This window comes from Notolabrus celidotus, chromosome 3 (genome assembly GCF_009762535.1).
Source record: "Notolabrus celidotus isolate fNotCel1 chromosome 3, fNotCel1.pri, whole genome shotgun sequence".
Lineage (NCBI taxonomy): Eukaryota > Metazoa > Chordata > Actinopteri > Labriformes > Labridae > Notolabrus > Notolabrus celidotus.
In genome coordinates, this window is record NC_048274.1 from 18,152,405 (window position 1) to 18,168,548 (window position 16,144).

General features: G+C 38.7%; 1 protein-coding gene across 1 annotated transcript in view; it reads left to right on the forward strand.

Annotated features, from left to right (window-relative positions):
* LOC117810127 (multidrug resistance-associated protein 9-like) overlaps positions 1 to 15,714 on the forward strand; it is a 31,886-nt gene extending 16,172 nt beyond the window's left edge. Inside the window, 29 exon segments of the mRNA XM_034679747.1 lie at positions 1,676 to 1,824; positions 2,033 to 2,140; positions 4,374 to 4,607; positions 4,693 to 4,764; positions 4,987 to 5,111; positions 5,914 to 5,986; positions 6,523 to 6,725; position 7,178; positions 7,618 to 7,636; positions 7,639 to 7,752; positions 8,074 to 8,163; positions 9,302 to 9,352; positions 9,629 to 9,721; positions 9,815 to 9,974; positions 10,581 to 10,672; positions 10,675 to 10,733; positions 10,874 to 11,103; positions 12,285 to 12,394; positions 12,397 to 12,421; positions 12,567 to 12,631; positions 12,634 to 12,748; positions 12,852 to 12,948; positions 13,124 to 13,313; positions 13,816 to 13,975; positions 14,058 to 14,136; positions 14,318 to 14,431; positions 14,746 to 14,860; positions 14,863 to 14,909; positions 15,208 to 15,714. Coding sequence (XP_034535638.1) covers positions 1,676 to 1,824; positions 2,033 to 2,140; positions 4,374 to 4,607; positions 4,693 to 4,764; positions 4,987 to 5,111; positions 5,914 to 5,986; positions 6,523 to 6,725; position 7,178; positions 7,618 to 7,636; positions 7,639 to 7,752; positions 8,074 to 8,163; positions 9,302 to 9,352; positions 9,629 to 9,721; positions 9,815 to 9,974; positions 10,581 to 10,672; positions 10,675 to 10,733; positions 10,874 to 11,103; positions 12,285 to 12,394; positions 12,397 to 12,421; positions 12,567 to 12,631; positions 12,634 to 12,748; positions 12,852 to 12,948; positions 13,124 to 13,313; positions 13,816 to 13,975; positions 14,058 to 14,136; positions 14,318 to 14,431; positions 14,746 to 14,860; positions 14,863 to 14,909; positions 15,208 to 15,300 — 3,083 coding nt within the window. The 3' untranslated portion in view covers positions 15,301 to 15,714.
* The last annotated feature ends 430 nt before the right edge of the window (positions 15,715 to 16,144 follow it).

Here is a 16,144-nt window from a genome sequence, read left to right on the forward strand (position 1 = left end):
CTGCAACCATCAAGCACTGTCCAATACTGATACACCACTAAAGACATCCTTGCAACTACTTATTGATTATGTCAGTCCTATTTCAAACTTTCATGGTTTTGATACCCTCAATGAAACTTGAAGCCCATGGTAACCCTAATATTAAAGAGCCTTCTAACTATGTCATTAGTGGTTTAGGGATGATGTTTAGTGAGCAGATAGTTACGAAAATTGGAAACCATTCAGGGGGGATACACTATAACAAACATTATTACCAAGTCAAGAACAGTCATACAGTCATAAAAAATTAACTGACATTGAAATGAAAATTAGAATTTAAAGCCAGGTCAAATTGCATCTTTTTCAATAAATTGCATTAAACTGAATATTCCCATTGAAGGTAAAGATAGGAAAGCTGAACAAGATTTATTTAAACACTTCCGTCTTCACTCAGCTTGTGGTATCGTATAGATAGTAATATCTATAGACAGACAACAGACACATGAATTGTCTGAAATAATATAAGTAAAGCTGCTGGTTTCATCCTGGGTATTTGTTGCTTGTTAATATCAACCATTGTTAGCTGATTTAGACTGCCAGTGTTAATATTTTAACTATAGATGATATATTTCAACAGCTGGTTTTGACTGTGAGGAGATTAGCTCTGTAGTGATACATCCCTAGCCAACATGACAGTACTGACATTAGCATTGCAGAGTAGCTCAGAACAAAGAAAGTGATCTCAGCTAATGATGCTCATGTATGGTAACTGCTACCTGTCATTTGGGAAAGTCTTTTGTAACTTACAATGCTTTGGCAAATGAATTGAATGCTTCTAGCAAGCAGGGCTTCAGCTTCCTATTCTGACTCAGACAATAAATACCAACAGTTTATGCTACATGAGGCTGAAGATGTCACTCAAATTGTATCTGCTGTGCCCAAAGAGAGCTAAATTTGTTTTCTTTTCAACCTGGTTTTCACAAAGTTAGGCAGGTTTATTTTCAGATTCTGATGTTCAATTTCATCATTGCATTTTAATTATTAACAAAGCCAAATTTTCACTAGCTTCAGAGGACCAGCACATGTTTGAACTTGTGGGAACCTGAGCAAAGATGTCACAGGGAGCTGTACTGACAGTGACAAAGTCCCTTTGAACTCTCTTTCTACTTGCCCATAAAATATCTATTTATATACATACACATGGCTTCATTCATTTTAGAGATTCATTGAACCCCATTCTTTATTTTTACAAGAAGTGATGGATCCAAAATCTCTCAGTTCTTTAACCTCATCAAATGTCAAAAGGCTTTTTTGATTATAAACAGAAAGAAAAAAACAAAGACATAGTGTACCAGTGTACCCCTTCATGCACCAGCCCCATTATGGAAATAAACATGACATACCTTATTTTGGGATAAAAGCAGAATTTTGCTCTTACAAATCTAAGCACACTTTTCAATTGAGTGTGACAAATTTCAAATTAATTTGTCTGCATTTATATGCATACACAGCTTTATGCATTTGATGTTTTTTTTGCATATTAATATTTGTAGAGAAATCATGTTATACTGCACTTTTAATAGGTGAAACTGAGCCGATAAATTATCCCTTATTAGCTCAGTGAAGGTGCTCAGTGGACAGTGTGGGCTGAAATGTTACAGACACTGCCCTCCTCATGTTATTTGGTTGTTCACAGCACTCAGGAAAAAAGAAAAGACAGAACTGAAGAAGGTCTGCTACGTCCAGAATATGAACACCAGCATCACCGGCATCATCCCTACTGTTGCTACTGTTCTCACCTTCATCGTACACACTTTGTTGGGCTTGAGTCTCAACACATCTGATGTGAGTTTCTTGTCAACTAGCCTACTATGACATTTAACTGATCTTCTCTCAGCATCTTTAATCAAAGCTGTGATTAAAGATGCTGAGAGAAGATGGATGGAACAGAAAGCTACTACAATATTATCTTTCAGTTGTTTATACTAAGTTTACCTTGAGAGTATTTCAAGGTATGATTGTGTTTGACAGTTAGTTTTCTACTTATTTTCAGGCCTTTACCACCATCGCCATCTTCAACTCCATGAGGTTCTGCTTGGGTCTGATGCCGTTATCTGTGAAGACGCTGGCTGAAGCTCTGGTGGCATTGACACGACTGAAGGTAAACTTTTTTCTTGGATTATTATCAGCTTGTTTGTGTAGTTGTGATTGATTACTACTTCTCTGATCTACTAGGAGTTTTTGTATTTTTTTTTTTTTTGCATAAAAGTCATTTAAACAAACAAAACAAAATACAGGGCTCTAACATCTTACCCTCTGGTGAAATGTAATGAATATAGACTGTATAGATCATGGTGGTAGTCTTCTTGGTGTCACCTGTAGGTTTAGCCACTGCCTTTTGAAGGCCACAAGTCGATCATTTTGGCCTTTGCCACATTATTTTTTTTATGGAGCCAGCACTGATTGTATACTATTTGCACAAGGGGATGATACTGGAGAGGAGTGAAGCTATCAGAGGTAACCATAATGTGCTCCTGGCGTATTCAGTAAATTCAGATATCATTTCAAGCGCCATTACTACCACAAACCATGCCAACCCTAAAGCTGAAACCCTATGCAGACGATGCAACTCTTTTTTTAGATGCAGCATCCAGCGTTTGGATAAATGCTGATGAGAAATAGCCATATTTTTTAGACAAATTATACTTACACCCCTTTTGAGGTGTACGTATTTCTTTTTAGGATTAGCTGTTAATCTAAACTCATAGACACATGCACAACCATAAAAACCTCTAAGCAATAAACTGAAGCAGAGATATTAACAGCTGCAACATTAATATCACAGTAAAGCACACAGAGGGAAATTTTACAGCACAATCAATACTTGAATAGCCTATTTAAACTTGTTTGATTTAAATGAAGACTTAGCGTACCTCTGCTAAACTAATGTTTGTATGGACTTAGGACTTTAACTTGTGGATCCATCCTTTCACAGAGTGGTAAGAGTATACGAGACTAAAAACATTCCTCTTTTACACTGGTCATTCTACTCACTAATCGATGCAAACCCATTTTTAAACCTTCAAACTAATTTTTTGTTCTTTATTTCTTGATCTTATATTTTTTTATATTTATGTTTAAATGCTTATGTTTGTTCAGTCTCATACTTTAAGATTCAATGTTTTACCATTTAATGTCATTTTTTAAATTAGATATTTTTTTAATTAATTGTCAGATTTTAAAATCTGATTTTGTTCGGCTGTTGGGCACCCTGCGGGGTCGTCAAGAGGTCTGACTGAGCCAGCTTCGGGCTGCGACTCAACATAGAAAAGACTCAATGTGTGAGTCTTAATCCTTGGGAAGAAGTTCTGAGACGAATCTAATGATTAAAGGGTTCATTTCGGTTAAGACAAGACCAGTTGTGATTCTGTGTCTAGCAGGACATTAAGACTCTGCAAGTTACGGACTTCAGTGCAGTGAAGGGGGCTGATTATTTATAATAATCCCTCCTAATTTAAATAAATAATAAGACCCAACACTATTTACTATGTATGTTAAGTTACATAAGTACAGAGAAAGGGAGAGAGGGTAGATCAAACATAACTGGCTGCATAAAAAATGTAAATGTTGCGTTTGCTGTATGATTGTGTTGATTATTACTGCTCTGGTTTTTGTTTTGTTTATAACTCTGTAAAGCACTTTGAATTGCTCTTGTATGAATGGTGCTTTATAAATAAACTTGCCTGCCTTGCCTACTTTTATCCAACAAACATTATTCCACTGAAAATAAGTATATTTAAACCTGTTAAACAACTTTTCACATATCTTCATAAGGCAGCCTAAGTCTTCTGACCTCACTCCCTCACTCCCTCGATGTCCGTCATCTACCCTGACACACACCTGCCCCACACGTGCTCTTCTGTATCAGACAGTGATACTTATCTATATTGTCTGCATCTTGATTAAGAGTGTTTTGACTTTACAAACACAAACTTTGTACTTCACTTCTTTTTGGGCATCTATCTGTTCATTTTGACACTAAAGTGTTATTTAATCTAGAAACTTTCATACTGTGGGTGGGGGAAGCAATAGAGGGGGGGTTAGCAATACAGAGGCTGTCTGAATGGTACATGAATGGTTGATGTTACTCTAAATGATACAAAAACAAGAAAAGACACATTTATGAGTAAGTGTAATGAAAGTATTATTTTATGTTGATACAGTAATAATTTTACGTTGAAAAGAACCATCATGATCATTAACATTAAGGGCTCCTGTCAGTCACAGACCTTTAGAATCATCCTATTCTGAGCCTCAGAGGTTTAATGATTTGTCTTTATCTATTTGCATTTAACTCTCAAGAAACCTAAAACTTAAATTTTTGGTTCTTTCAGAAATTACTGATGATCCAGAATCCAGACCCCTACATGATAAAGATGAAAGACAGTGACTCAGCCATAGTGGTGAAAAACGCGACTCTATCCTGGACTAAACTGGACAGCCAGACAGACTCGTCACCCAGCTCAGCAAACGGGGTGAATGGACACAAAGAGGACGAGGTGTCCCAGAAGGAGAGGACTGAATCCAACCAGCCAACCTTGAGAAACATCTCCTTCACACTGCCCAAAGTGAGCTTCACCACTGTTATTGTTTGACCAGGTTAACTAAACTGCAGGTAAGGGGACTAATACACTCTGTGTTTTTTTCTTGAAGGGTAACCTGCTCGGAATCTGTGGGAATGTGGGGAGTGGGAAGACGTCAGTGATTTCCAGCATTTTGGAGCAGGTGAGCCTCTCCTTTATCCTTCAAGTCTCTGACTCAGACTTGGTGTTATTATTAGCTGTTAGTGCTCACATCTAACATAGCGAAACAGGAGTGTTACACAGAATGATGCCACTGATTTCTCTTTGTTTATTATTATTCTCTTTTTATCTCTAAACCAGATGAAACAGATGCTCTCTAACACACAGCTTTACTCATGTTTGTCCTCTTTTTATCATATCAAAGATGCACCTCCTTCAAGGCTCCCTCTCAGCTGATGGGACATTTGCCTACGTTTCCCAGCAGGCCTGGATATTTCATGGTACAGTTCGAGAAAACATCCTGATGGGGGAACCTTTCAACAAGGCCAAGTAATTCACCGCTTTACTCATATAGATAATCGTCACTTTAAATGAGCAGCTGCAAATAAATGTGACCACTGAATGTAGAAGCAATCTAAGGAGTTGTTAACAACAGGCAGACCTTATGTAATGTTAATGAGTCACCATAGTTCCTCTTCACTGCAGTGACACAGACTATAAATTCTGAAAGTCTTTCTCACGTGAGAAATATTTAACTGGGGGAAGGTTCCTCTTATCTATGGTGAGGGAGTCAAAGGTCACTCCTCTTATCAGAGTGGATCATTTACTGGAGAGCTGTTCTGTGCTGGCTGCCAAAAAGAAAACTGCTGCTCTGTATCTTTATGAATTATTATGACGAGTCATGTTGTCTACATGGTATTTATGCCTGCTGTAAGGTGGAAGTTTAAGTAGGCAGCGACTTTGTGCTCACATTATTGCTCATAAACTTTCCAGAACACACTGTGCGAGCAAAACTATTATCACAATGAACTGCATTTAACCAGTAGAGAGTGAGCACATATAACATTTAATGAGAAGGACATGTTTGTTTCACTTTTGATAACATGTTACAACTTCAGACCACAGCTTGTTAATGGTAATCATTTATATCAAGGCTCAAAAGACAGTGTCAGGATATCTGAAGACAAAATTATGTTTTTGAATAAACCTTGATGCTGTAATTCTTATAAAATACTTCTCTCATATTAATTTGATCTACATTAGATTATTTAGCTAGATCATCAAAACTAAAACAGCCCAGGTGGCTTCACTTAAGATTGACTAATAGGTATTTTTCTGTCTCGCTCCACAGGTATGAAAGGATTGTGGATGTCTGTAGTCTGAGAGCTGACCTGAAAATCCTTCCGTATGGTGATCAAACTGAGGTAAGTGTTCCCTGTTGTATTTTTCTGCTCTTCAACCCGAGAGTTTGGGAGGAATTATTTTAATGTATGTGTGGGAGATGGAAACCAAGGCAGGAGTTAGGAGTGTTATGGGAGTTTAGCCACTGATATTATGGTAAAGATAGAAGCTATTTAGGGTTCTAGATGAGCTCAGTGGTCAAACTGTGCACCCAAGTGCAGAATAGAGTCCTTAGCTGCATGTCATCCCCAGTTCTCTCTATCCACCATCATGTTTAAATGATTAAAGGCATTAGAAACCATGTGAGGTATGAGGATAGTTGTCTCTCTGTTAAAGCATATTGTTCAAGTCAAGACTAACCATCAAGTTCAAAAAGGTCTATCAACTTTGGAAGTTTGAGTTTGGCAGCTTTCTCTTCACTTTCACTTTCTTAATGCAGTCGCTCCCTCTTTTTTTTTCTTTTCCAAAAATGTGTTCTGTCTTTATTTATTCGACACCATTAAAGTTCTATCTTAAGATGCAGACTCTGAGGTGTTCTTGCTATCTTTCTTTTCTGCAGATTGGTGAGCGAGGGTTGAATCTGTCAGGGGGGCAGAAGCAGAGGATCAGTCTGGCCAGAGCTGTCTACTCCAATAAAGATATCTTCCTCCTGGATGACCCGCTGTCTGCTGTGGACGCACATGTGGGGAAACACATTTTTGAAGAATGCATTAAGAAGGAGCTCAAAGGAAAATCCATCATACTGGCTACACACCAGCTTCAGTGGGAAAGGCATAAAATCTGGAGAACTTACTTTTAAATACAAGTCACCATTCCAACTTAAAACCTATTCATCAATCATATTCAAGTCCCCTATCATAATAACATTGTTAACATTACCATTTTTAATATAATCTAAGAATAGATTTTCTCTCATTCAGTTGTTGTAAAAGATTATTAACATCTCAGGAAGCTGTGCTAAACTGCTGCCGTTGATACTGTCTCTGTATGTGACTGCTCTTAGTACCTGGTCTATAGTGCCAACTGTGCAGAACATTATGATGATATTAAGATTGGATTAGCAAAAATGATAACCAAAAATTGGATGTTAAATTGCGTGTGAATATATATTTCATTGATTTTTAGTTGTCATAGAGATCTGAAATATATGACAGAAGTTTCGAGTTACACTTTCATGTCTGACATTTACAGTTTGGACTCAAACTTTTGTGAAGGGTGTAAAATTGGTGTGGATATGTTATATGACCACCTACATATGGCCATACTTGTAATTTTTCATTTAAATAGAGAAACACCAGTTAACTAAATGACAGCAACTTTGTAGCATGGCAACAGTGGAGGAGTGTTATTGTCAGGAGTGCTTGAAAGTGCCTTAAAGAGACGGTCGCAGAAATGAAGCATTGAGACAGAGGCTAAAAAGAGGGCTCACAAAGACAGCAGTCTAAGATCAATCACATTTTTTTAGCTCTAAATTGTAATTACTAAGATTACTCAACTCAACACAAAAGTGACCACCAAAAGCATGGTGGAGGTGCCTACACATGCTGTGTAGATCAGGCATAAAACTATGTTCCAAAAGAAATCTGTCCACTGTCCAAGGCTCATTGTATTGTGTTGATTTCATTGACAAGATTGTCCTCACTTTCCCTCTCAGTATCTGGAGTTTTGTGATGACATTTGGTTCTGGAGGATGGCGAGGTGCTGGAGGCAGGAGACCACCAGGCTCTGATGAAAGTCAAGGGACGCTATGCTCAGCTAATCAGCAATTACCAGTTAGAACAATCCAAGTAAGAAGAACAAACACTATGTAACCATGTATGTCTCCATTTTGCTTTTCTAGTTTTAAGATCTTCAGCAGTTTTTAGTCATCTTATCAGTTTGAAAAACATAAAAAAAAATGCACTAGTAAAAAAGGGCAATGCTGGCGAATTAGTTGTGAATTAAATATTGAAAGATATGAAGGATATATAGAAGGAAGGAACGGACTGTATACTCAAGAAGGACCAAGTTAATGGGTTACTATTAACTGTGGATGTTAAGTGAGTTATCTCCAAATTATCCATACCCAGCTGTATTTCTGTGTTTTTGTTTCATCATTTACAGACTCAGACAGAGGAAGAGGAAGTCTCACCCCAAGATGTCACCCAGATGAGGGAAATTGAGATGAGAGATCGTGCAGACAGTGGGATAGTGAACCTGGGTATGGAAACAGAAAAAAAAGTACTGGTGTAGTTATCCAGCATAGACCCAAAGATGCTTTGGGATTCATAAATGCAGCTTTAGAGACTTTAAAACAAATGATATCTAACTGGAGCTGAGCATGGAGCAAATACACTCATCTGTAAATGAGTGTTTTAAAAGACATATTTGGAAGGTTGCAACATGTTAGCTTGATACAACTCCCTGTGAAGTAAGTGTTAAAAGTAGGGTAAGAAAAATGATTGAAATTAGCATTTTGCCTCATAGAAAAAAGCCCCTCTTCTTTGATGACCTGGCTGGATCATAATGTATTTACACTGATAGTGGGAGTGAGAAAGATCTGCATTGGGAAAGAATATTGTACTTTTTGGTTTTTAAGATTATTTTGGGGGCTTTTTTTTTACAAAGCCAGGCAAATTATTCAGAAGATACAACACTGAATAGGCTAGGGTGTACAATTTAACTTCTAACTAAACTGTTTCCCTAGGTAGATCGCTTTTTAATGGGAGAGATAGCCGCAAACTGTCAGTTTGATGGTGTTCACAGAAACATCTATGTGAAAAAAATCTTCACCTTTTGTTCCATTTCCACCTGTTTTTCAAGGTTTTTCCTCAATAGACTCAGCAAGAAGTATATTTGGGCTAATAATTAAGAAGTTGTAGCTCTACTACTGATAAGATTGCTGAAGAAAAAAAATTAACAAACATCCTTTTAAATTTCAAGTGGAACCTCTGTCTCTCACTTGTGACTATTTCCAACCAGATTAATGGTAATATGTTTGTTCTTTTGCAAAGTTATCAAGGCTGGTTGTGTTAAATGGTCTGTTCTGATTGGTCCAGGCTTCACATGTCATAGTAGCATAATTAATTACCGTAAAGGTGTAGAAGATGTTTTAAATATTACAAGTGAGCTGTGTCCTGCACACACATGCAAGTAATGTACCAGTATAATCAGCATAAGGTGGAATTTTATTTGTTACAGTATTTTACCCAGAGGTTAGCGCTCAAAGGGGCAAGCAGCTGCAATGTTTATTGAGATATTCAGGCCCTTTTATGCCTCAATGAGAGTCCTCTGAAGACAGATGATGTGACCATATTGTTCATGTATTATTTTTTCCCCCAAATCTGTGCTTCTTTCAGCATTTGAAATGTCAGATGAAAAGGACTATGGATCTACAGCTGACAAAATTTGTAAGTCTACAAAACTAATTTCATTATAGATAAAACATTTTTTTTTGCACAGGGTCAATGTGTTCACTAGAAAATATCCAGTCTCAAAGAAGTCAGGCTGGTAAAGTATAACAGGGGTTAACCAAGCACAGGATAAAAGACTTGAAGGTAGGTTGAGGTCAAGTGTGTTTATTGTATAACCTGAAGGAATGAGACGTATTGAGTGGCTTGTGAGAGCAAAAGGTAAAGAAAAAAATCCACTGCTTGAGCAATAAACGTTGTTTTCTCCTCCTCCAGCTTCTGCTGGAGATCAGCTGGTGAGTGAAGAGGCTGTCACAGAAGGTGCTGTCTCCTGGAGAGTCTACCAGCAGTACTGCAAGGCCGCTGGAGGTCAGATATTACTCACACACACCACACACCCATTCAAAACCCGGTAAATAGTGGTTAGTGTAATTGTGTTATTATGTTATTGTGTTGCTGCAGGCTACATCGCCACCTTCATCACTGTGCTGAACATCGTGCTGTTGCTTGGATCCACAGCCTTCAGCAACTGGTGGCTCAGCTATTGGCTGGGGAATGGTAATGGGGTGAGAACTATCTCTCTATTTACTCACAGCTTAATCAAATTATTTTTTGGGCAACAGTTGTTGTTGATATAATTATTTTTCTTGTTGTTGGTCTTGTTTTTTTGTTGTTGTAGTGGTTGTTTTTTTATGTACTGGTTGTTGTTAATAATGCTATAGTTGTTGTTAATATATTGTTGCTTTAGGTTTTGTTGATGATATTGTTTGTAATGTTGTCTATGATGTAGAAGTTGTTATTGTTGTTCTAGTGGTAGTTATTGTTGTTGATGATACGTTGTAGTTGTTATAATGTTATTTTTAGTATTGTTGCCATTAATACGTTGTTGTTTTGTTGTTGTTTATTTTTTGTTGTTGTTGTTTTATTAATGTTGTAGGCGGTGATGTTTATTTTCATTATTGCTGTTGTTTATGATGTGGTTGTTATTGTTATGGCTGCCGCAGATGTTGTTTGTGTCTGTGTTGATGTTGTCGTTTATGTTGTGAAAGATGTTTCTTTAAATGATCTTACAGACAGATATGACACTTCTTCTATACCTGCACTGTGGCTTTATTCAGTCCCTAGCGCACACACACACACTCATATTTTATGTTTATCGTTCATATCTCTGAAAAAGTGTTGAGTAACATCATATATCATCTTTTTTCCTTACTAGACTTCAATCGAGGGCGAGTCTCAGAAACCCGGATCTGTACTTTTACCAGATGATTTATGGCTTGACGGTTGTTGCCATGTTGTTACTTGCGGTGACAAAGTGCTTCTTTACACCCGGGCAACCATGGGTGCTGCCTGCAAATTCCACGACACCATGTTCAATAAGGTACAGTGGAAAGGCTGATCCCCATCAGTTTGCAAAGCATCAATAATTTAAAATGTACAATTTTAATTCCCACACTCTCCATGTGTGATTTAAATCGGTCAAAATCAAATGATCTGATAAAGGTTTTGTTTTCCCCTCAGATTATCGCCAGTCCCATGAGTTTCTTTGACACAACACCAACTGGCCGCATTATCAATCGCTTTTCCAAAGATCAGGAGGAAGTGGACACAGTCCTTCCTCTTCACATGGACCCTTTCTTGCAGTTACCTCTGTTGGTCACCTACACCATTATCATCATCTCAACCGTCTTCCCTGCCATGCTGGTAGCTGTGGTTGTTATGGGAGCTTTGTTCATCCTCATCCTCTGTGAGTGAATACCAGTTCTGTTTATTACCTTCCAAACAGACTTCCTGTTTAGAAATACAAAATGCATGTACAACTGGGATGATGACAGTTAGGGGGATACTTTTTTTTTTTTTTTTTTTTAAAGGGGCTCTCAAGAGAATGTGTATATCCACAGGGGGATACCGGGGATCTCAGCACCTTTGTTGGGAAATTGGCCACAGCACCAGCAAACACTAATGTCAGGATAGAGTATGCTCTATAACGGGTTGATAGCCTAGCTCAGTGAGGCTCTCTGGATGGAGAGTGATGCAGGCATAAGATGGAGATTCCCCCATCTCCCTGGTATCCTCTGAGTCAGAAAGGTACTGAAGTTCTGTAGTTACAGAGTCCCAGTTGTGACAGTGTATGCTCTTTCTGTTCGTGGGCATGGACTCACAGTTTACACAACTACACCACCAGGTAACTTGGGATCCCTAATGCTCTCCTCGTTAGCACAGAAGTTTCTCCCCTCTCTGCTGTTGATTCTCATTCTTCCTCTGTAACTTCAGTTCATTAGGTGTCCACATTAAACAGCATGTCATGGTCGCTGTCAGAATCACTAGAGGTCTTCTAAGGCACTGAAATAGAGCGCACATATACACATATATATGTTTAGGTTGGAATTTCTTAAATTTAGCTAATTCACATGGTTGAATTAGCTTGATCTTTTGACAGTTTCTCAACAAAGGAGCTGACTGGCATCCTCAGTGATACTTGTGTAACTTTTGACAAGTGCCTCTTACAGCTCCACTGAAAAGAAAAACTGAACTATCCCTTTAAGCCAGCAAAACCACACATTGACTTAAGTTTTACAGATCTGGGGGTTTAATATGGATGCAACTTTGCTGGAAGATTTACACTTTCTATAAGGCTTGACTGTCTGCTTTTCAATGCCCTTAAATGTTCAAATAATATAGTAAAACGATCAAAGAGCTTTAAGTTTAAGTTGATCTCTGTGCCCCCTGGTGGTCAAAGTGGTACCTCTTTCCTCTTAATTGACTTAGTCTGGATCTAGAAAGTCATATTTGCACTAAAATTCTCCCTTGGTTTTCTTTTGGTGGTCAAATATATCACTGATTGAGAATCTTTGCTTTGGAAAATTCAGAAATCAGGCTGTTCTGGCATTATATTATGATTTACTGAGTTTTAGTTCTGATTCCTCCTCAGTGTGTTCCAGAGGAGTATTCGTCAGATGAAAAAGATGGAAAACATCAGTCGCTCTCCCTGCATATCTCTCACCACCTCCACCCTGCAAGGCCTCAGCACCATCCATGCCTACATATAAGAGACAGCCACATCAAACTGTAAGATACCAGAGTTCCTTCACATTACTTTTGTGTTTTGATTGCTGACCTGTCTAGCTTTTATGATGTTTTATTAGCAGCATCTCTGTCCCTGGTATTATTGAGCTATTCTCATAAAGCCTGGCCTTTCCGATATCAGTTGCAGGTTTAAGACCCTGAACGACCTGAACTCCAACCACTATTTATTATTTCACTCTGGGACACGTTGGCTTTCTTTTGGCTGGACTTCATGGCTACTGCCATGACTCTTTTAGTGGCTCTGTTCGTAGTGCTCAGCAGTGATGATCTCATCAGTCCATCTGCAAAAGGCCTCGCCTTGTCCTACACCTACAGGTAAATTTGCACGGATAAGAAATTAATTGGTTTATTTTGTAAAAGACTTGTTGTAAGCACTGTAAAAACTGTGTTTACAGGCATTTTTTGTGTGTGTTGTTCAGTTGACAGGCATGCTTCAGTTTGTGGTGAGGCAGGCTACTGAGGTAGAGGCGAGATTCAACTCAGTGGAGCGACTGCAGGAGTACATCAAGGTCTGAAAATAATGACTACTTTTATGTATGATTCCTTCATGCAGCACAGAAGACTAATCATTATAAGAGCTCTTGCAAAGTGACTGGAGCCTTTTCACAAAGAGCCCAAAGTTTCTTACCTCTAAGCTATGTATCATCTCAAACCCTTCCCAATACTAAGTGTCATTCTTCACAGGATTGTACTTCTGAGGCCCCCAGACACATAAAGGAGGCTAGAATCCCAGAGGACTGGCCAAAGAGTGGAGCCATCGCCTTCCAGAGCTATAAGATGAGGTACAGAGAGAATACACCTGTTGTCCTCAATGAGCTGAACTTCATGATCAGAGCTGGAGAGAAGCTAGGCATCGTGGGACGGACAGGATCTGGTAGACCCCGAATGCTGTTTCAACCCCTTATTACTGGTTTCCTTTTTGTTGTTTTTTGAACAGATGGAGTTAAGTGCTCATAGGAAATTGCCGGAATTGAGACATTAAAATGACTGTAGAACAAATCATCACTGAGAAAAAAATTAAACAGTCCTAACGCATATACAATCCTAAGAGGCATTACATATTGTGTCAACAGTTGTAGTATAATCTTGAGTGACAATGATTGATTCTATCTTTCCCACTGGATTATAACACACAGTAACTTCAGAGTTAATCAGTGACTTTATATTGTAAGAATTAATTATGATGTATCCAATATGATGCAAATATTGACAGCCCTTTGTTGAAACAGCATTTGATAGTTTGAATTAGAAGATATAATATCTAAAAGAGTAGAGTTGTTCTATTTTAGATATTTAGTGAAGGTGAGTTGCCAGAATCCCTATCCTGTAAACCATTAGTGATACCATTCTGATTTACACTTTGCTTGTGTCTGTAGGAAAGTCCTCTTTGGGTGTGGCTCTGTTCAGGCTGGTGGAGCCAGCAGGAGGAACTATCCAGATCGATGGAGTGGACATCATGAGTATTGGTCTCCAGGATCTGCGCAGCAAACTGTCAATCATCCCCCAAGACCCTGTGCTGTTCATTGGCACAATCAGGTAACCATAGCTAACATCTATGAGCAACACCACAGAGCTTTATGCTTCCAAACTGTGAGGTAATGTATTCATTTACCTGCAGATACAACCTGGACCCCTTCAATAACTACACAGACGAGGAGATCTGGGCAGTGCTGGAGAAGACCTACATGAAGAACTCGGTATGTAAAAAAGATGTGTGTTTGTTTGTGCCACATAGCCTATCAAGGTTAAGATTTGTGCTTTCACAGGTAATTTATAAGTAAACGGTGGGACTAACCATGCAACCTGTCAGTCTCAAAGAAGTATCCATGCGCTATTGATTAAACATATTAACTATTGATTGTATATTTTTGTCTTTAGATCTTGCGACTGGAGGGGAAACTACAGGCCCCTGTTTTTGAGAATGGAGACAACTTCTCTGTGGGAGAAAGACAGCTCATGTGTATGGCAAGAGCACTACTTCGCAACTCTAAGGTTTGAACACGCCTTTCCTGTTATCCTTTTCATTTACAACTTTAGTTAGTTTAGTTCGCAACACAAAACTGCTTGTGATTTCTGTAGCCAATTTGCATCACCCACTTCTCCATCACTATTGTCTTCGGCTTACTACTTGCTGTGCTGTAGCTTTTCCGCCTTATCAAATCATCAGTTAGCACATGTCAACACCTATCAGTCTATCAGTTTCAGGTAGTTTCCCCTAAAACCATCACTACTCAGAGTCACCTGACCTGTCCCCCTCTCAGCCAGCCTCATCAACTCCTCTTACTGTCCCTCCTGTTGTCCGACAGATCATTCTTTTGGATGAAGCCACAGCATCCATCGATGCAGAGACAGACGCTTTGATACAGAACACCATCAAAGAAGCCTTCCAGGACTGCACCATGCTCACTATTGCTCATCGTATCACACTGTGGTAGATGCAGATCGTATTCTGGTCATGGACAATGGAGAGGTAAGAAAAAGGAGCATGGGGCGCTGGTGGCCTAGCGGTCTAAGCGCCCCAAATACAGAGGCTACAGTCTTCATCGCAGGGGTCGCCGGTTCGATTCCTGGCCGGTCGACCATTTCCTGCATGTCTTCCCCCGCTCTCTACTCCCCACAATTCCTGTCTCTCTTCAGCTGTCCTCTCATATAAAGGCAAAAAGGCCAAAAATATAACTTAAAAAAGAAAGAAAAAGGAGCACAAACATGTGAAGATGAGGCTTAGCTGATTTTGAACCATGACTAATAGTGACCTTTGTGTCCTACAGGTGGCAGAATTAGACAATCCTGATGTGCTGAAGCAAAAACCGGACTCTCTTTTCTCCTCACTCCTGAATGCTGCTAACACTGTGAACACCTGACTCTCAGATGCTCTGACACCACAGCAACAGAAACCAGCAATAACAGCAACCAACCAGACCATTTGTTAGCTAGGCAGGCGTGCAGGTATCTGGTATAACTGAGCTGCCGATGGGCTGTAAGGTTAATGTGGAAAAAATACAGCAGTGTCATTGTAAATAGTGCAATGTTTATCTCTCTTTTCAGCTGATAAAAATATGAAGACTGGAAATTACATTTCAGAGCTTTTCCTAAAGAGTGAATATGATGATGTATATTTAAAAAGATATATTATTTATTGATCTTTTGTGTATATTTTACTGCCACTACAACAATGCAATACCATTTGAAACAACAGATTGCACATAGTGATTTTTTAAATTTGACACGTGTCATAAACTGAGTTGAGTTTGTGAATAAATGATGTGAATTTGTAAGTTGTGGCTGAACTGTTCTATTTGCTGCATATTTCTCTTTTTTCTTTTATATGCATTTTGAAAGTAGTTGGTTGCTAAGGCTGCTAATTCAGCATTGAATGGTTTTTTCACTGATTGAACTCCATGTCAAAGAAAAATACTGATAGAAAGGGTAACAGTGGCTAAGTCATTGAAGTTAATGGGGGGACGATTGTAAATGCAGTTGTGGCTCTTTTAAACTCAAATTTCACACATACATACGTTTCATATATACATACAAATAATCCTGTTATACCATGACATTCTTCTGGGTTGTGTCCATTGTGTTATACCATTGAGACCTCACTCCACTCCAGCCTGCTCTTTCAGTCCCTCTATTATCTCTCCACTCTCACCTCACACTCATGGTAAAATACAATAGAGACACATTAAACATATTAGGATAATTTAA